We start from the raw sequence: 21148 nt of genomic DNA on the forward strand, positions 1-21148 counted from the left end.
ATATTATGTTCTCAGATTTTTGCTGCCATCCCAGTTCAATGGAGGTGAAAAAGAAATTCATATGAAGAAAGCAGCAGGACCCACAGCTTACAGGGCGGATGGTTTTTATTGGAACTACGCAGAAATGGCCTTAGTGATAAAATTATGTGAACTGAGCCTTAAAATATTTAAATTGTGTGCTGTTAATAAAGACTCGGTTAGATTTAAGCAATGAAGAGTCACTCTCAAATTCATTGCCACAGAATTTGGACATTTGATTGTCCTTTCTGCATTTATAAGTCATGTATTCAGAAACATAGCATCAGTGGTGCACACATCCCAAAAATAGCCTTAGGCATAAAGTTAAGTGCGCTTTAAGATGAGGCTATCATCTCGTTCTTGAATGTGAAATAATCCACTCTTACTGACACACTGACCAGATGGCTAATGCATATGTATTAACCTAGTTTAACTGCTGCTCTTTCAAAACATTATACTGATGTCATGGCCGAAAGATAGAGGTTATTTGAAATGAGGTGATGTGAGACTATTAGAGGATGGAAGGCAGCCCGGCAGCCTGCCCATAGAAGCAAATGCCTTTTACATTATCGCCCATGGAGGGAGAGGAGAGTAAGGGCGAGACACGATCCGAGTTTGAGAGCAAAATAATGATGCACAGCGGGTGCACGTATGTGTGTGTACTGTCTATATGCATGCAAATATCTACCTATGGTTTTCCCCCTCGAGGGAATCTGTCAATCACGGTGCTAAGTGCCTCAGATTGAAGAGGAGAGTCGAGGACCAAATAACAATCACACCCAGGGAGGTTTTCTGAGTCAAGCATGGCTGGGCGACTTTATGAGTTCACCCAGCAACACGACCATGCCATCAATGCTGGTCACATGGGGACGGACAGATGAGTATCTGTCAGATATGAAGCAGGTTTGGAAGTAGAAGGCATCAACATTGGGTGATGAATATCTGCATTTTTACTCATCTTCATGGAAGCAAACACACGCTTGCATAATTGCTTGCTGCTGCACATGTTGCTTTGGAAAAGATAAATACCTTGAGCAGAGAAAACATGGAAGGAAACATTTAGAATTGATATAAAGTGGGTGAGCAAACATAGCCCTCTTTCCTCCTCTGGCAGTGTATGTTCCCTGCCTATATTTAGCAAAGGGCTAGCCTGCAAAGGTTCTGTGAGACAGCACTAGCTTGCCTGTCATCTGTCAACTGTAATTTCCCTCATAAAACTATATATCATTGTTTCCTGCAGCTTTTTCTGTCTTGGCTGAAATAAAAAGCTCTGCTCAACAAAAGAAATGATTCCGTTCATGTGAAATATGATATTGGACTTATTAAGCACGAGGGAAAACGAGCTGTGGCGACACATCGCTTATTTACGGGCCACGTATTTGATGAGCGAGGTGATTGTTTAAACATGGGGTAGAGATTCTCCAGGTTCTGTCTGAATCCACTCAGCAGGTGATTGATCACATCATGCGTTCACCTCGCAGTAATTAATCAGAGCAGCACGTCGTCACGGCAGAGGAAAGAAAAAAACTTGGGAAAAGTGGAGACAAACAGCCCAATCAGGCACAATCAGGTGCGGATGTGCGAGGAAGTGAAAACTCACCACTGCACTGCGAGTCTGGCACCACGCTGAGGCTGGTTTGATAATCACCGTTTGGACACGCATTTTAGCTAATTTCACAGCAGGGGCGGGGAACCTCTTTCCTATGAAGGGCAATTTCAATGTTTTGACATCCTTTGAGGGCCATACAAAATTACTGAACACATATATCTATCACTAACCTCTAATGAGATGGCTGCTTCTCTTCTGCGATGCGTCCGCTGCTGGTTTTCCAGGTTTGGGTCAGTCGGGCTTGAGCCAAGTCGAGTCTTTGAGGAGTCAGTTTTGAAAAGAGCTGCTCATAGCTGTCAGAGATGCAGACTTAGCTTCATATCTTCTCAGAATCCTCCTAAGGGTTTGCAGAACTCGAGCAGAGGGAGGTTGTTGTACCTCGCTTTGAGCTCGTCACTGATTTGCAGCTCAATGATTTTGTGTAGTCGGTTCTCAGGCACGTCTACATTAAACGGCGCGACATATATTCACTTCCTTTTGATCCTTATCATGTCCTGAAACCTCTCGGCAAATGCCTTTTTTCACAATTTTACTTTGTGCATTGTTAGCAGCAAGTGCATTTATCCTTACAACCTTACAACCAGTGCGTCCCCACAAACACGCTGCATATATAATGAGGTTTCAGTCAGAGTTTATCCGCTTATTTTCACCTGCGTACAAATAGACGGCCAAACTAGTGTTCTTGCTGGAGACACAGCCAGCATGTCCAGAGTGGGGAAAACAGTCGGCATCAGTTTTCAGTCTGTGTCTTGTCTCTTTTAAAATAATGACTATAATTCACAGTAATAACCGTCTGAAACTGTAGCTGAGACCTGTTGATGTCGTTGCTGTTTGGTAGGTTGTTAAAAGTCATGCATTTCTTTAGTCCTCAGTTGAGTCTGACAGACCTGACACAACCCCTCTTACCACTTTGGGATCAATTTATGTGTCCTGAATGGCGCAGTTTTCTGAAAGAAATCGAATGTTCCAGTTGCACTAGAAGTGCTCCGTAAGCAGGGGTGCTGTGCCACTGCAGAATTGCAGATTTGGGCTTTGCTGGTTCACCCACGGCTCGGTTCACCCGAGGCCTTCATATGATACATGAGTTTTATGGCATTCATCTCACTCTAAATCTGTTTTTGAAGCCTAATTTTCTGTGAAACAATGTTGTCGGTGCGTCTGCTTTTCAGTGGCGAGTTTTATTTACTTCTGCACAGTGGGATGTTTGCACTGCAGTGCATTATGGGAAGACAGGAGAGAGAAAATGAATACTGTTGTATGTCGGTATCACACCAGTGTCTGTGTGGTGTGTGTTCACATATGTCTTTAGTTTTGTGGACTTTTTGAACCCTGGGGTGAGTACAGCATGCACGCAAGAGTAAAACGACCTGAGAGGTATAAGATACATTTGAGATGAAACATGGACTGTCTGTGCATGAAATGATTCGGGCTGCACGGGCCGTTGTTTTATGTGCATGCTGACCCCCAGTCAGCCCTGTATACATCAGCACTGCTGCAGGTACTTCTCATTCTTTCAGCTGTCAGTGAATAAAAGAAATAAAGGCCGGAATAGAGCAAAGCAGGGAGGGGGAGAATGAAAGAGACGAGGAGAGGTGAATGTAGAAAGAAGACGACCTAATTTAATCTAAAGTGGTTCTCAAATTGAACCAGAGGGAAAACAAAGTCAGCACAAAACCTTGGGAGCTCCTCTGCACTTACGTAACGGTGCTGCCCTCCCTTCTCCTCCCTCACTGATGAATAAGAGAGAAGGAGGAATGGAGGGAGCAGGGGAGGGTAAATGGAAAAGGATGAGGGCAGAGAGAACGGAGGAGGTGAAGGCAGGTGAGTGGAGGGAACTGGAGAACAGCAAGAGAAAGGGGATGAAGAGTCGTGGCGAGGAGAGGACCAAACAAATGGAAGGATGAACATATCAAGAGAAGATGACAAAAACGTTCACTTCCCTTTGTCACGCAAACTTCTGGCCTTTCTCTTCATCTCCCTTGTCCCGCCATGTTTTCTTTCGCTCTCTGTTGCGCTGACATCAAACCATAAGGCCCCGGCAGGCTCTATTCAAGACAGTGGCCTGAATGAGTGTCTAGTTAAATAATGCAGTCTGCTGGCTGCCTAGCTGGCTGGACTGAGGAGAGACTAAAGGAGAAGATGGGGGAAGTAGTGGCACAGTGCAAAGATACAGGCTTGTATTATTTAACAGTCCTCTGAAAGGCTTGCAAGTAAGGCATTCCCAGAATTAAAACCAGGGATCCGTGTATATGTGGGTATTTAAACACACAGGCAGGGAGCTCTCGCTCGCTCTCTCTCTCTCTCTCACACACACACACACACACACACACACACACACACACACACTCACATACATATATCCAATAAATGCTGGCATTTAAAGTTTTGTGCCCAATCATGCACGGCATATGCTGATGCAGGAGCACTTGTATTATGCATGCTAAAGTTCAGCTTATATGAAAGCGGCAGTTTGCCCCAAAATCAAAAATGCATTTTCCCCCCTCTTACCTGTGGTGCTGTTTATCCATCTAGATCGTTTCGGTGCGAGTGTGCACAGGTCTTGAGCTATCGGCTGCAGAGATGTCTGCCTTCTCTTAAATATAATAGAACTAGATGGCATATGTTTTGGATTTTGGGTTGATCTGTCCCTTTAAACTGTGGAAGTGCATGTAACAACATTAAGGGGGTTTGGGTGTGTGCGTGTGTGCGCGTGCAGACAGGGATGCCACGCATGTCACTTCAGCTTTACACTCTGTGTTTTTATGGCATTTGAAACAGTCCTCTGCACTCAAAAAGGTTAACGTTGGAGCTTGTCACCGCAACAAGGGAGTATAATTATGTGTTTGTGAGTGTCATTGTGAGAGAAACTGTTTTGGGAAAGTTTGCTTCTCCTCCACTTAATCTGCCTTCAGTGACATTTTCTGTCTAGTTTTTTCAGAACCTTTTGAGATTTACTTGCAAACGAGCCTGATATGTTTACTTTTGCATGGACTGTAACAAAGCATGTATTCGTACTTTATATGTCTACATGCGCAGAGCCCATTTGAGTTTCTTCCGCGTGAATAAGATCTAATTCGGCTTGCTTCCCTCTTCAGACACGTAACATAGAGTCAATGTGCACTCTTCATTCATCATATGTGGCCTAGAACTCAATGAGCCTGTACATTATGCAAGCACATTTAAAGCTGGCTGACTGAGCACCGCACATATGTACACTCACTCTCGAATGCCTCAACATTGGAGAATTGCTATATGCTGTAGTTCTCTAAATAGAGCAATGCATAGCATAGCACAGCATCACATATGGATATCTGGTTGCGTAAGAGCCAGAGGAAATAAAAGTCTTGCTTGTTATTTAATGGAAAGACTCTGGAAATGGTCGCTTCTTCTAAAACTTCCGCTGTTAAATGGGAGCTTGTTTTTCTTTTCAGCCAAAAATGTGAACAACACGAAGCATCCTTTGTTGTATTTACTAAGCTCCTTTCAAGGCCTATTGTTTTTCCAAAAGCCTCTTTTCACTGGCCTTGTCTGTCATACAGTGGAATGAAAACTAATATGCTTTTGATTTGGAGAGAAATGGAAGACTTTGTTTGCTTTGAGGTAGCCAGGTTGCACTTTTGGAACAGACTGTTATGGAGATGGCAGATGCGTTCACTGTATTGTGTCTTCAGTACGCTGCTGGATTACAGGGCCTTTAAAACCATCATATACTGAAGTAATGTCTCTTAAAATTTAATTTGAGTGCCGCAGGTGAGTCGTTTAATGCTATGGAGGATATCGCGCAGGAACAGGCTATCTGTGAATGAAGCCCAATTGGAGCTCCGTAGTGCTTGCTCCATTACAACTACTGATGCTGCACAAATTGTTATTTTAGAACTTAATTATTTGTGTCACGTTTAATGCCTTAAATGCTGACGAGGCAAGGAAACGAATGAACTGTCAGTTCCTCTTTCATCTCGGTTATTTAAACGGACCAAAACATGTTTATTGGGCAGAGATTCAACCTATTTCTGCAGCCGATGTACTCATTGTTTTGCAGAGCCCCGCAGACTCTTGTGGCCAATTTTGCACTCATTAGGCTCTATTGGCATGGCAGCAAGGCCGTGAACCCAAAAACAGAGAGCTGAGTCACTCCAGCAACATCTCTCTCGCAGTCTATATTTGACTGCGACATATCTCTTTCGTCATCTTTCATCCTCTCGCTCCTTTCCATCTCCTCTTTTTGTATGCCTGCGTCCGTCTGCCAGAGTCTCTCCCAGCGACGTGTTTGCCTGGTTGGTTTCTGCGTTGGAATATTTCAGCGTTTTATTTCCAGCACTTTGCCTTTAGTGCCGCGACTGTTCCTGAAGTGGTTTCTACATTTGTCTCTTCGCTTACCACTCCGTCCGTCCTTTAAATAGTTCTCCTCGCGTGGTCCGCTCGTTCGTCCTTTGCTAAAAACCAGGGTTAAAGGGAGCCTGAGCCAACAAGTCACGGAAGACAGGAAAGTATTTTGGATTTCTGCATCCTAAATGTAACCTGATACATTATTTCATGAGAGTGGTTGCTTTCGTGCTACAAGCTGGATTCCAGAAAGGTTGAGACGCTATTTATTAATGGGACATCAATGGGTCACGCCATCTTTTTCATCTTTTTTATTTAAATTTGTCAGGTCTTTCCAGTGTGCATCGCCTATACGACTTTCTGCCGGGTTGCCAGTGAAGCATGTTCTCAGTCCTGGACCAGGGAGCCACTCTGTTGCAACAATAAGACCTGACAGTGCTCTCACTGCTCTCACTATATCAATCCAGACAACCAATTACAACCCTTTACAAGAGCCTACGAATGAAAATAAGTCCCTTTGGCCTCTGGTCCTCTCTCTTTTCCTGTATTTCAGTCTGTCGCTCGCTTTCGTTCTGTCGTTGTGTTTCTTCCTTTAGTTCCCGTTCTTTCTGTCTGTGTGGGAAATAAAAAGGAAGGAATATCTACACCTTGAAGCTTGGGAACATATTGTAATAAAAACGCCTTGCAGGTGTGTCTTTATTCAGTAGCAGCAGGTTTAACTTTAATAGCGTCTCTTTTTCTTCCTTAGGTGCCTGACTCAACCTGTCGCTCTCCTTTTTTTTTTCTTTTTACAGTCAGCCCTCACTCTGTGCCCGAATTTTTGCTTTTCCCTCCCCTCCTCTCCACACACACTCTCTGCTTTCGCTGCCTCTCTGACTCACTCAATGACTCTTTTCTTTCATGCCCTCAAGCACACACAAACATGCATACGCGCACACACTCGCTTTATTCCCCCTGGAGGCGATTTGTCTTAACAGGTGGTCATTCAGATTCAAGACTGGCGCTGCGAGAGAGGTAGAGAGAGGAGGGGGGGGAGGGGAGGAAAACTGAGAATTACAGGAGCATGCGATGAGGACGACAAGGTGGGAAAGATTGAAAGTGATTACAAAGAGATGTTATGTGATGGGACATAGAGGGACATTATGTACCATGTGATGTACTGTACCGTGCCTCTGGGGTGGAAATCATCAAGGTCGTCGGTGTCATCACACTAACAGCCACAGTGATGCATGTCCTGTATTCCCTGCTGTCATCGCTGATGTCAAAACTTTTATTAAATTAAATTACTGCAGCCTCTCTTTTTGGTGGGTCAGTCCAAGTCGGCTGCAGAAAATCTTCATTTTGAAACTTAAAAACAAGGAATTATGACCATAAACCACCTGCTCTGATATTTGTGCTACTGCCAGCAAGCTTGGATTTCAGGATTTTACTTTACCGTATAAAGCTGTGAGAGGATTAGCACCTTGATACCTATCATCAGGCCACAGGATATACCTCCTCACACATGAAGCCAAAAACCCAGCTCTACAAACTGCATTATAGGCCAACAGGCTGGCAGGCTCAAGGGTTTACACGGAGTTAGGGTCATATTTCAGTAGATGTTTTTAATGTAATTAATTTTTGTTTGAGATTTACTATGTTTTTCATTTTGATGCTCTTTACATCGGCCATCATTTGTCTCCCTTTGTTTCTAATCCACATCCATGCAGGACCATTAATCAATTATTGATTGACAGGAAATTAACTGCCACCATTTTCATCAGCGATTAACGCTATTCATTGAGCAAAAACCTAAAATATTCACTAATTGTGGCCATTTGTCTTAAAGTGCTTGTGGAAGCGTTATTCTGCTGTGGTTCAAGTGTGAAAATTGGAAATTTGATGGATAAACAAGCGAATGGCTTTTTACTTAAGTATCGTGACGTGACTGCATTACACTCATCACTTCAGCACAAAGCGTAGGGGAGCTGCTAGACAGGAGCAAATGTAACAACGGCATATTTCTCCTCTGGACACTGCTGCTTGCATGCATTTACAGTGCAGCATATGCAACCCCCACTAACACTGTGCAGAAATTCCTGCATGCATTGCTCCATTTAATCAAATTTGCTACTTTTTTTTATTTTAAATTACATTTTTGGGAGGTTTTGATTGTTGCTTGGACATCCCTCTTGCCTCTGGCAGCTTATAATCAGCATTTTTTTTACTACTTTTCTCATATTTACTAGAGTTGAAAGATATGAAAATATGATATGATAAATATATGATTTAGTTGGAATGGGATATTTTTTGCATGTCAGTTTCACTGGGGAAAATATGAGAATGAAGATGTGATTTTTGCTGCGTCTGAATATGATTTGTAGGCTCTGGCATCGCTGTATCGACACCTCCTATGATTTGATTACTGCACTTGGCCATGTTGTGATTATGATAATATTTAGATTAATTATTCAGCCCTACCATAAACTAACAATTAATAAAATGAAAAATCAGCTGCATTAAATGTACTGTTTACAGCCTGTTTTAGCACACTGTACAGTTATGAGACACATGCACTCTACCATGACAGCATTTAACTGTTCACCCCATTGTCGTGCATCATGTAGGTAATTGCACTGCGGGCTTCAGAAAGCGGACAGCCAAGTCTCTTTACAGTTCGTCACATTACCGAAGTTGAAAGTTTAATGACTCTGTTAAAAGGAGAGCCGCGTTTGCAGTTAATGTACTCTGCTGTTATGGTACCACTGGCTGGCTATCTGTATGTATGTGTGTGTGTGTGTGTGTGTGTGTGTGTGTGTGTGTGTGTGTGTGTGTGTGTGTGTGTGTGTGTGTGTGTGTGTGTGTGTGCGTCAGGGACAAAGTGAGTTCCCTGACACCATTTGTCTCAGAAGTTTGTGTGTGTGTGTGTTTGTCCCTGATTTGTGTGTGTGTGCGTTTATACACAGCATTTATCTTTTATGTGCCTGTTTGTGTTTTTATGTGACACTTGATATCCAGACCCATTTATCCTTCTTTATCTGTTCTGCAGCAGTATTACTGTATTGCCTCTGTCGGACTATACATTATCTTCCCTCCCACGTCTCTGTGCAGCGGGGCGGCGTAGCAAACAGGAAGGTCATTCTTCATAGGGAGTGCTGCGATTCAGGTCCTCCGAGTCCCACGTTCCCACCCATCTCTCGAGTCCTCGAGCAAGACTGTAAATCCCGACCAGCCTCGAGAGTGCTTCTACTTCAATAAGTCTGTTTAGGGGCAAAGTGGAGAACTAGTCTCCCTCCCGAGGGATCGACAAACTGGCCCTGTAAAAACTGGTGCAGGTGTACTCACCTGTGTAATTCTCATTTTACATGTACTCAGTCCTTTTGTTCAGCTCAAGTTTCCCTCCATCATCTGCCTCCCAGGACAACTGACTCATTTTTAGCTACTGTATATACAACTTTGACAAGTCTCGAGTCATTGTGGTAGTGACTGGAGTCGTAAAGTGAAGTCTGTAGTCTGTCGCAGCAAGTTTAAAACCAGGTCACCAAATCGTTAAGACAAGTAAAATCTCAAGTTAGTGACAGAGGTCTAAGTGAAGTTTCTAGTCTGAAAGTAACAATAAGTTAGAGTCCACTCAGCTTGCAAATGTTAGTCGTGACCGTAGATGCGAGCTGATTCTCAGCATGTTAACGTTAGCTAACATCTAGCTATGCTTTACAAAGGCAACTTCAGAAAGCTAACATGAATCCAGTAGCTCAGTTGTTACCTCCGGCACGGCGTCTTCAAGCAGTCTAGCTAACGTTAGCCCAACAAAATGCAACAAGCAGAGACGATGGTTTTGTTTTAGTCCTCACACCGCATCCTACGCAGCGTCCGCACAGCTGTTGCTACCTAGCTATCAGGCTAACTAGCATCAACTTCACTTGCTTTGAATCAACTGTGAGATGTCCGGTGATCTAAGAGCAGCTCTCCTTCGGCGCTCCCTCAGGCCTCAAATTATTCTGTCCAAATCAAGTCTTGATTCATTAAGACAAGTCCTAGTCGGGACTCAAGTGTTAAAGACAAGTCCAAGTCATGCCCCAAGTCGACCGACTTGGGGCAAAGCAAGTCTCAAGTCACTGAATCAAGTCTAAGTCAAGTCTTAATTCAGTAAGAAAAGTTCTAGTTGAGTGTTGAGTCAGTCTAAGCGAGTCTCAAGTCAGTAAGATGAGTCTGAGTCAAATCTCAAGCCTGTTGAGAAATGTCCAAGTCAAATAAAAAAAACCCCAAAAAGCCTCAAGTCAAGCCTCAGGTCCTTGAGTGCAAGTCCAAGCCTGAAGTCTGAAGTCATGGTGACGGGTCAAAATCAAGTGTCTAGTCTGTGAAAGCAAGTCACAAGTCAAGTATCAAGTCCTTATGGCAAATTCAGGTCAAGTCTGAAGTTTTTGAGGGCAAAGTTACATCTTTAGTAGAAAACTACAGGTCAAGATGCAAGTCCTTCAGGTCAGGCTTAATTACACGTTTTATTATCAAATCTGTGAAAATAGGAATAAAATCCCTTTCAATGCATACAATAGTCCAGGTGAACGGCTTTTGATTGTTCTGGAATATTATCAGGTACAAAACAGAGACTTGAATGTTTTTGCTTTCAAGTCTCAAGTTTATGTCTCATATTAGTTAAGTCTTACAGCTGTCAAGTCTCCATTTTTGTGACTTGGTCTCACTAGAGTCCAGCTCTCATGGTTACAGCTCTGTAACCGTCCGTCTTGTTCTTTCCCTTCTCACGCCTTTCATTTGAGTTCCAGCCTGTTTAAAGTTTAATTTTCTCCTCCACTTTCCTGTTGTATATGAAGGATAATGGCCGGACAATAGTTGTCCCAGCGGAGCCTGTGCTTATTCTTATCTCTTTGCCCTCTCTTGGCAGGTTGAGCTTCCTGAGCCCCATGGTCTGCCTCGGTGTAGGCTGGCTGATAAGTAGCCAGCAGGTCATAGTGAGGACAGCCAATGCCAGAGTTAATCCTGCCATGAAACTATAGAACGTTACCGAGGCGAATTATGAAATGAGCCTCTTTCGCTGGGAGGGATTTAAATCGTCTTTGTTGGTTAGAATATACTTGTGCGCGACATTGTATATAAGCGAGCTGTGTTTCAGCAGAGCTGCTTTCTTTGTGGCCGAATGTCTCGGATAAAACGTACAGCATTTATACTTTTGTTTTAGGTTTTGTTTATGAGGGATGTGGAGCATTGCGCTAGATTTCTTTTTGTTCTCTCTGCTCTTTCTCCTCTCCTGCCACATTAAACACTTGGCCTTGGAAGTCGTCCTTTGTTCTCAGGTCAAGAGTTGAACATACTTAGTTCTAGCAGAGAAAATGAGAACCCTTAACACTGGAAGTCCTTGAAATTGGCCTCTGTGACAGAGCTGTCTTCATGTTGCAGTCTTCCATTTTAAGGAAGAAGTAGGCATGTAGGAGCTGGCTGCACACTTGACAAAGGCCAGAGCGTAATGTTTGTCTCCTCCTGAGTGCTGTTGGTACTCTACAAAAAAAAAACCCCTCACTTTCTTTTGAATACTTGAGTGCTGTAGTGATGTCTCTCCTACAGCTGTCTCTCCCCTCAGTCCTCGCCCTGAATCCATCACTGTCTCATCCTTGCGTGTCAGCAAGGCTGAACAGCTCAATTAATACACCACACAAGCCACAGAGAATGATGAAAGAGTGGGTGAGGCGAGGGAAGGAGGTAGACAGAGATGCTTACACTTTAGATTCACTTTTAATGAAACCCCTCACTGCAAAACAAAGATGGAAGCAACAAAAAAAAAAAAAAAAATGAAGCCCTTCAGAACTCAAGCACACGCATGAAGCCAGTCAGACACGTGCAGCAACAGCACACATGATATTAAAATTTACAATTTCAAGTCAGGCTCTCTTCCCGAAACCTTCATAAAGCTCTCATTTCTGAGAGAAACGCACAGAAGATGTTTTCATCTCTAAAGCGCACAAAACATCCCTTTCAGATGATGAAGACAGCCTTCGCTCCATTAGCTGGGCAGTTTCTGCGCCTTTTCGTGGTAATTGAGCAAGTCTCCCCCTCCCCCCCCCCCCCCCCCCCCCCCCCCCCCCCCCAGTTTTCTAGCAACTTGTTCAAAAGGTTTCTGTAGTCGGCTCTTTCAGACGCTTTGATGCTCTTCTGCCCTCTCCCATGTCTTCTCATTTTTAATCATCCAAACATAAGCAACCCTAATGATCAATTCCACCCCTCACCACATGCTCTCTTAAGTTAAGCTCTCTGTGTAATGTGGCTAAAGCAGACTGTCTGTCTGTCTGTGGTTTGGTGTTTTTTATCTATTAGACATAAAAGTCCGCCTTGTCTGTCCTGAATTGGGCTGAGGCTAAATAGGCAAAAAAAAAAAGGCAAAATTGGCTCACAGATCCACATTGTCCCTGTAATGATGGGCAATTACTTATGAAACAACCATTGAAATTAGTGTTTAGGAGCTAATGTGTCATGGCTATTAGTCAGAGCTATGTGCTTTTGTTTCCTTGTCACATGTTCTTTCCAACTTTCCCCCTCTCCCCCTCTTTTAGCGACCCGTCCTTCCCCTGCTTTGCTCTTCTTTGCTAAACTTTTTTTTGTCTCTCTCTCTCTCTCTCTCTCTCTGTCTCTCGCACTTATCTGTGGCTCTCTCTCGCCCTCCTGCCCCTAAAGGCCCATTAGTCTGTTTAACTAGACTGTGATTACAGGACTTATGTATTCAGTGTGTGATCATAGTGCCAGCTCTGTCCTCTGAGTCTCTCTCTGACTGACTGACTGACTGACTGCTGACCAAGGCACACTGATCCCTCGGTGTATTTCCCAGAGTATTCGTTTATTTGCGCTTCATGTGCTCCTTTCCCACTTCCTTTTCTTGTTTTTCCGTCTCTCTTGCAGACTCTGCTTTTTTCCCCCTCTTTCTTTCTTTCTCTCTTTCATGTCGGCTCCCCTTTCTCGCTTCTTCTCACCCTCCTCCGCTGATTATTTTCTCTCCTCGCCGCCCGCCTCAGCCTTCCTCAGTGTCTCTCCACCACCCTTGGCCTCTCCCGCTCTAATCTTCTCCAAATGCCTCTATGCTATCAGCTCACCACAGAACCACGCTTTGGGCACCCAGCAGTGTTAACCCAAAAACAATGAAGTTAAGTGTTTAGTAAAGGATCTCTCGTGGTCCAGCAAGGCTTCCCTGCACTCCTGCCAAGGCGCCAGTGTCTCCTTTTCAAGCAAACCCAGAAAAGAAGAAAAAAAACTATTCGCTCTGATTGGCCTGTCAGGGATTTGACTACCCAACTGTGGTGACACTGAAGAGCATGTCTCTTTTTTTTTTGAATCTCAAATGGCATTTATGTAACCTTGTATTAATCTTCTTCCCCTGAGCGGATGGAGTCGTGGCCCTAAGATTAAAAAATGAACACCTCTTAGAAAATGGTTTCTCACTTTATTTTTGCTGCAAGTAATATGCAGGTTGTTTGAAAAAGTTCAGCCAGCGTATTGACGGGTGTATTTTGACACCTGCTACTCTGTACGAGTGCGAAACCTCAACAGTCTTCCTTCCCTTTTAGTACATCAACACAACTTTTTCTCAGAGTCCATGGCCCCCCCGTCAGAGCGTAAGTCAGGGAGATTACTGGTCACATCCTGCAAGACCTACAGCATGAGTCAGGGTGCGTAGGTTCCTACTCTTCGCTCACAGGGATGTCCATGTGCCCAGTTGTTAGTGTCACTATGGCCAAATGTGTCATGGAGCAGCAAGAACGGCAGAATTTCTTGCCGAGGTGTCAACAGCCTTCTCTAGACCGCGTCGCGCAGGTTATGTTTGATAGCCCTCGCAAGGATCCTGAAGTGGCTGAAAGTCGAAGCAGAAAACAAAATTCAAAGTCAAGTAACACACTGAAGTACGAGAGCGAAACTTTTCAAGGATGAGAAATAGCAGCCTTTGCACAGGGTGGCTTTGTCTGGTTGTCAGAGCTCATATTGCCTCAAGGCTGTAGGTGTTGGGAAGACTGTGAGAGAGCCTGAAACAGTGTGTGTGCGTGTGTGTGTGGTGGCAGGGGTCTCTTTCAGCAGACAAGCTTAAAGCATGGGTAACTTTAATATCAGCAAAATCCTTAAAAAACGAGGCTATAATGCAGCTCGCCATATGCCACTACAGATGTTGATATTACATTATAGATTAAGATAAATGTGCTGATGATACGCCTGCTGCATACTACCGAGTGTGAAACAACGGCCAGCCTCTCTCTCCGCTCAAACACATCTTGACTAGTGAACTGTGGAGTCTCGGTTGCTATGCCAACTTTAGTTCAAACAGGGTACTTTGGTTTTCTGATACCTGAACTGTAATCATGGATATTTCTCCACTGGTGGATGTATGCAGATCTTGTACAAAAATCTTGTTAAAGTAGGAGTGCTACAATATATAAAAATGTCGATAAAATTATGGAAAATGTCAAAAAAAGTCTTAAAGGTAATTACTTTACAATTGTACTGTAAATGACAAACAGAAGCATCAAGCCTTCACTTTATGAACCTGGAGAAAAACAATTTTTGGCATTTTTTGCCTAAGAATGTCACAAATAACTGAGTTTCAGAATATTTGATGATTAACTTTCTTTTGATTCTGTTTAATTAATCAGTAAAAGTGTCAGTCACTTAGCAAACAATACCCTTTTAAAGTATCCAGTTTCTCAAGTGTTTGGATTTTCTTTGTCCTCTCTATTGAATATCTTTGGGTTTTGGGCTCTTGGTTGGACAAAGCAAGCAGTTTGGGCTGTGGGAAGTTGTGTTGTTCTTTATTTATTTATTTTTTTTTACTATTGTCTGACTATGTGGACGACACTGCTAAACAATTAATCAGAAATAAACCATTGTCAGATTAATTAACCAAGGAAAAAGTCGGTTTCCCAGAAGTGGCTCTCCGCTCTGCTTCGCAGAGATTACTTGGCGAGTCTGCACAGACCAGATCGAGCCAGACAGGAAGTCAGACAGCAGAACAGTGTAGTGAATCCAGTACATCTTCATCATGAAACACTCCTGATCGTACATCAACAATAAACGTAATTAAAACAGACAAAAAAGAAACCATTTAACCATGAAGCTTACTTTACCTATAGTAGAAGGAAAAGAAAAAGAAAAAAATATGACCAAATCTGCAAAATCTGAGCCAACAAAATCAGGGAGGCGAAACACTCAGCATCTGAAACGCACCTGGAGAGGTTTGCAGCCACGTGGAGGACCCGTGCATAAGCAACGCAACGGAGACGTGTCTGGTGGAATCTCAGGGCTAGTTTATATTGTACATATTGTAAGCAAAATTAGAGATAGTTTAGCAACAAAATGTACTTAAATCATCCGAAGCAAAGATAGTCCTAATGTTTCATATACATCACTCTTCCCCCAAACATAGTCAAGTTCAAATACAAGAAGCATAACACAGAAATACTAAAAGTTATGTTCCTCTGCTGTATTGTGGTAATATCACTTCTAAAACAAACAGGAAATAAATGCACATAAAGCAAAGTTCAGCTCAACTCTTTGGTGTTCCTTTTAGGAAACTCTGGTCTTTTATTTGAGTAGCTGATGCTGATTATCCTGAGCTTTCTGTGGCCTCACACAGCTTTTCTCCACTGTGTAGCTGTCCGTGGTGCTGAAAACAGACGCAGAGCTCACTCCTGCTCCCTGTCCGTGGTCCTGAAAGGGAAGCAGACTTTTTAGTTCTCCGCTGGGCCCGTGGAAGCTAACTGAGGCCACTCTTTGTCTCGCGGATTGTTTTGAAAGCTCCATCTTAAGTCCTCAATCTGTGTTATTAATGGACTTATCAAAGGACGAGTTCACCCTCGGCAGACTTTGACGAGCCTGCCTCGTGTTAATGGCTATCTTTCATTATTCCAAAGGAAACATGTCATGTTGCACTTACACTGTTAGACCTGTAAATTTAAGAGCGCCCTTTGAGTCTTTGTTCTGTTGCTCAGCACTCATGGCAGACACGCTGTTGACAAACTTATTTATACTGACAAGATAAAATAAAAGGCTCAATAATCCCTCTGTCTGTCTTCCCTCTTTATTTCCTGCAGTGGTGCTGCTGAATTCTAAAGAGACTCAGGCGGAGCTGGGCTGGACGTCATACCCCCCCAATGGAGTAAGTGTGCTCACTTGCATTTTTCATTGTCTGGATGTTTGTTTATTTAAATGTTCACTTCCGAGGCTCCACAACACAGCTGCTAGCTTCACAGCTGGCGCCGGCCACCACTTTTCACCCCTCTCGTTGGCCCTCTTCGTGCTCTTTCTGCTTATCTTTCCTCTGCTTATCATTTCCTCTCTTCCTCACACCTTGCGTTCGCGTCTCTGCCAGCACAGAGCTCATCATTATCATTAATCGATGGCGCTAATCCCGGCTTGGATGCTGCAGTGTCCAACGCTGCCACACAGATATGCTGCCACAGATAAATGGTCGCCCTCCGAATCGATCGATCTGGTTGTAAAAACCTTGCCGCTAAGTTATGACTGCAAGACAAATGCAGGAGCCCATTTTCCAGAATCTGCCACCGCCAAAGCAGTTTGTCACCCTACTCCCACCTGGAGGTTGGCCTTTCGATGAGCAGCACACCCAGTGCGCCTATTACATAAGCAGCATGTGTTGGGAATTGTGCACGAATTGACATGTACAGCAGACTGTACACACACGTACAGTTCAGTGTGTTGAATCACTGTCAGCTTGAAGTGGTTGTTGGGCCTCGTGCGAAGCTAAATCTAAGATTAATGGACTCAGCCCCAATAGAACTGAGAGAGAACATACACCATCCACTTTGATTTAGTCACCTCTGCAGTCGTGCAGTAGATCACATTACCATCGCAGATAATCTGTTTTCACTGTCTGGTCTGCTGTGTGTGTGTGTGTGTTTGTGCATGCAAGGTACAATGAAGATCTGCATTCGGCGCTCAGTTTACTTTCGATTCTGTCAAGTCAGAGCGTCTCTCTAATTCAGATCGTGACATGAGATAGTGATGGACTTGTAATCATTCATCCACTGGACTAATAATGCATCTGATGAAAAGTTTCTCTCACTTTTCTCTCACTGAAAGTAAATCAAAAACACGAAAGCTGAGGGACTGTGTCAAAACGATGAAGATGCAGTGAGGAAGTGTGGTGACAAGCTGTTTCCTTTTATAAAAGAGCAAGTCCCTCTCCGTCATTAAGACATTTTTCTTTGGACCCTCCCCTTGACTAAGAAAAAAAAAAGCCTGCCACAATAACTCAAAAAATTATAACAGTAGCAAAAAAGCACAGTTTTCTCACCATCAGTGATTAAAGTGCCTGTAGAATTATGAACGTAACCTAATTTAAATCCTTCATTTGTTAATGGAACGATAATTTTCACACAGGAATGAAATAACGCATGAATCTGTAATGGAATTGTTAACGGTTCCTGCCCTGCTCTCCCAAAACCGGAACAAAGACAAAATATATTTGAGAAGCCACGTCTGCACTCGGCCACTTCAATTTTTCACACCTTCCACTCATCTCGCCGCGTCTTCTCTCCGAGGTCTTTGTTGGGAGTGATGCAGCAGAGCGTAGGCAGAAATATTTAACAAACACTCCTCCTCTCAAATGCCATTACTTTTAATGCCAAGGGCAGGTGGCGATAAGAGAGAAGAAAAGAAAAAACTGCCTGAAGAGGCGACGAAGGTCTGACCTATAGTTTCAGAAACACCACTCAAAGCTGATGTCATGACTTCCAATGTGCAGTTTGTCATTTTCTCTGTGACGTTATCAAAGAATTTGAGTGCCGATGCTTTTCCAGACAACCACACACCCACTCATCAGATTATGTCATTAGACTGTTAACCTGCACTGACTGTGTTCTTTCTTTCTCTGTCCTTTGACATGATTTTTCATCATCTCTGCTGCCTCCCGCCCACCTCACTTTACTTTGTTTTCTTTCATTTCACTCCCTCATATTATCACTTCACTTCCACCTGTTTTTCCTCTGTTCTTTTCCCCACCTGCCTCCATCTCTCCAGTGGGAGGAGATAAGCGGCGTGGATGAGAAGTACAAGCCAATCCGGACGTACCAGGTGTGCAACGTGATGGAGCCCACGCAGCAGAACAACTGGCTGCAGACGGGCTGGGTGGCGCGCCGAGGTGGCCAGCGCATTTTCGTGGAGCTCCAGTTCACGCTGCGCGACTGCAACAGCATCCCCGGCGTGGCGGGCACCTGCAAGGAGACCTTCAACCTCCTCTACGTCGAGTCTGACAGGGACCTTGGAGGAGTGACCCGAGAGGACCGCTACACCAAGATCGACACCATCGCCGCCGACGAGAGCTTCACGCAGGGCGACCTGGGTGAGAGAAAGATGAAGCTGAACACTGAGGTGCGTGAGATCGGCCACCTCAACCGCAAGGGCTTCCACCTGGCCTTCCAGGACGTCGGCGCCTGCGTGGCCCTGGTGGCCGTGCGAGTGTACTACAAGCGCTGCCTTGCAACCGTCCAGAACCTGGCAGTGTTCCCCGACACGGTGGCCGAGGCGGCCTTCGCCACGCTGGTGGAGGTGCGCGGCAACTGCGTCAACAACTCTGAGGTTGACACAGACAGCCCTCCCAGGATGCATTGCAGCGCCGAGGGGGAATGGCTGGTGCCCATCGGGAAGTGCAGCTGCAGCGCCGGCTACGAGGAGGGACACAGCAGCTGTGAAGGTAGGGAATGAATCAATCCAATAGATGGTGGGATGCATGGATAGATGAGATGAGAGAGGACGGAAAACAAAAAGGGACAAGAGAGTGTGAGGAAAGCAAATGTAAGAACATAGAGATGTTTGCAAAGCAGATGTGAAGGTAGGAGAAATACAAGTACCGCTGATGTCTTTCAGGTCTTTGGCAGAATAACTTATCATTTCCTCTGGGATGAGAAAGAAATCCAGCCTTGAAATGAACTTTTGTGTATTTTGAAGCTGTGAAACTTCTGCCAACCCAGTATGATTATTTCTCCCTGTTTCCAGTTTGTAGAAATGTGGCAGTATGTTGAAAAGACAAATAATTGCACTGCAAACAAAAACGGTTGGTTTGTATTGGAAACTGGTTTGCATTGGTTGAAATGATGACACCACACCGGCACACTCACCGAGCTAATGTAGCAGAACCAGAGAAATCATCTTTTTTTATCCCACACATTCTCCTTTCTTATCCAAAGCGACTTCCTGCATCTCACACAATGCACTGAAGAGTTTCAGGTGTGCTGTGCTAGTCTTGGCTAATGTAGCCTTGAGCTGTTAGCCTCAAGCAGAGATGAGGAGAGGGCGACAGACGCCTGGTAAACTTCCTTCTAACTCCACACCTCCAGATGTTTTTCATTTTCAAATATTTTCAAGCATCTTCTGCCTGAAGCGACTTCACGCAGCTCCCGCCGGAGCCACGAAAATCTTTATACAGTTTCCCAAATGCAACAGTAAAACCTCCCCAAACCTGTAAACAGACTTTGATGTGTAAAATTGGTGGAGCTCCCCTTTAAGGAAATAAGAGTTTTAAGACTCAATAATAGACAAAAATTACTTAGTAAAATGAAGATTTCTGCAGTGAAACAGAAGAGAGGAAGGCAGGCGAGGAGAGGAGGGGGAGCAGAAGAGCGAGAGAATTGAGAGATGAGAAGTGAGGCTGCTCATATTGTAGAGAATAGGAGGACAGATTAAAAGAACAGAAGGAGGATGAGAGGGAGGCGAGGTTGATCCATATGAAAAGAGACACATGAGCTGCGGAGATATTGTGAGAGTGAGGGAGAATAGTAGAAATAATTGCATGTGAGCGCGGAACGCGAGGAGAAATCAAGAAGGAAGTGCTGTTAACAAGTGCTGAGACAAAGAGACGGATACAGAGTGGACGTTAGCTTTAACAGCCAGACAATAGAGGCACAGAGAGGGATTTCTCACTCGATTTCGATCCGTGCATGCTTTTGTTCGACGCTGACAACGAGCGGCGGTGTTACCTTGTTTGAAGTGCGCGTCCAAAGAGTGTTGTCACACATATCGACATGTGAGGTGCAGCTACGTGAACCGTGAGGCGGAGCAGTCTGACCGGCTTTGTGTGTGTGTCTGTGCGAGTATGAGCGCAGTGACTAACGTACTCTTTCTCCAGGTGGCTGTGCCCTATTCAGTTTAACACCACAGGCTCTCCTCTAACATTTGCATGCAGCCTAAATGGCCTACACACACACACACATTTTCAAGAAGCATTGTCAGCGTAAAGCCGGTGGGTGGCGTGGGGTGTTGCGCGCTGACGCAAACAGAGAGGGACAGTATTGGAATCTTTTGTCACAACCCATTGCTCATACAGCAGCAGCAGTTTGATCGCCTGACTCTTGCTGTTAGCTTTCACACCCCATCTTGCATTGTTGTGCAATGCCATGTGGGTGTCGTAGTCACCGGACAGCAGACTGTGTGCAATGTAATGGAGGGACAATTTAGTAGGCGGGCTGAACCCTTCGTAGCGAGCCCATGTCCTGCTCCGTGGTTGAAATTGATGGCTATTATTGGAAATGAACTTCTCCCGTTTTGTTTTCTGCTGCCAGTGTTGTTATTTTTCTGGGCGTGATATTCAGGACTGACTCACAGCTGTGTCATTTATCAAAGGTGAGACACCGATCGTGTTTTTCACCATGAGCTCATTGTGCAAATGTTAAAGACGATTAAATCACATGAAGAAAGACAGGGAAGTAACAGAAAATCTGAACAATGGCTCGAGTTCTCCCGCTGGTACAGAAATTAAAAAGAGAAAAGAGGAGACGACAGAAAATGAACAGGTTAGAGTGAAAAGAAGACCAGCTTGCATGAAGTGCCATCCAGTGTTGGAGGAGGATATATGATAATGCAGGAAGAGAGGTTTGGTGGCAGGTTAATAGCAGATGTAGAGTAATGAAGATAAGGGGCCAGATGTATAAATGCTACATATGCACAAAACCATGCACACTCCATACACCACTCATAAATTAGCATTTAGAAAAGAAAACCCTGCAGCGAGAACATGCTCAAAAAATGCTATTTGGACAGTTAATCACACTAATAGTTTCATTCCTTTACTTTCAGTCTTTGCGTTGGTTTTGATAATGGTGCTATAAGCTAAGTAGTTGATTACATTCCTGACTTCTCATGACGATTGCGATATCACCACAGATACATATGATGAACTAAAGATACAGCATAAATGGCCACAGCCGGCGGCCAGTCTGG

General features: G+C 44.2%; 1 protein-coding gene across 1 annotated transcript in view; it reads left to right on the forward strand.

Moving 5' to 3' along the window:
* Positions 1-21148, forward strand: part of LOC121620132 (ephrin type-A receptor 7-like) — a 148823-nt gene that overhangs the window by 23822 nt on the left and 103853 nt on the right. The window contains exons 2-3 of the mRNA XM_041956083.1: positions 16006-16070; positions 17954-18626. Of these exons, the coding sequence (XP_041812017.1) occupies positions 16006-16070; positions 17954-18626 (738 nt within the window). The remainder of the gene's footprint in view (positions 1-16005; positions 16071-17953; positions 18627-21148) is intronic.

This window comes from Chelmon rostratus, chromosome 16 (assembly GCF_017976325.1).
Source record: "Chelmon rostratus isolate fCheRos1 chromosome 16, fCheRos1.pri, whole genome shotgun sequence".
Classification (NCBI taxonomy): Eukaryota; Metazoa; Chordata; class Actinopteri; order Chaetodontiformes; family Chaetodontidae; genus Chelmon; species Chelmon rostratus.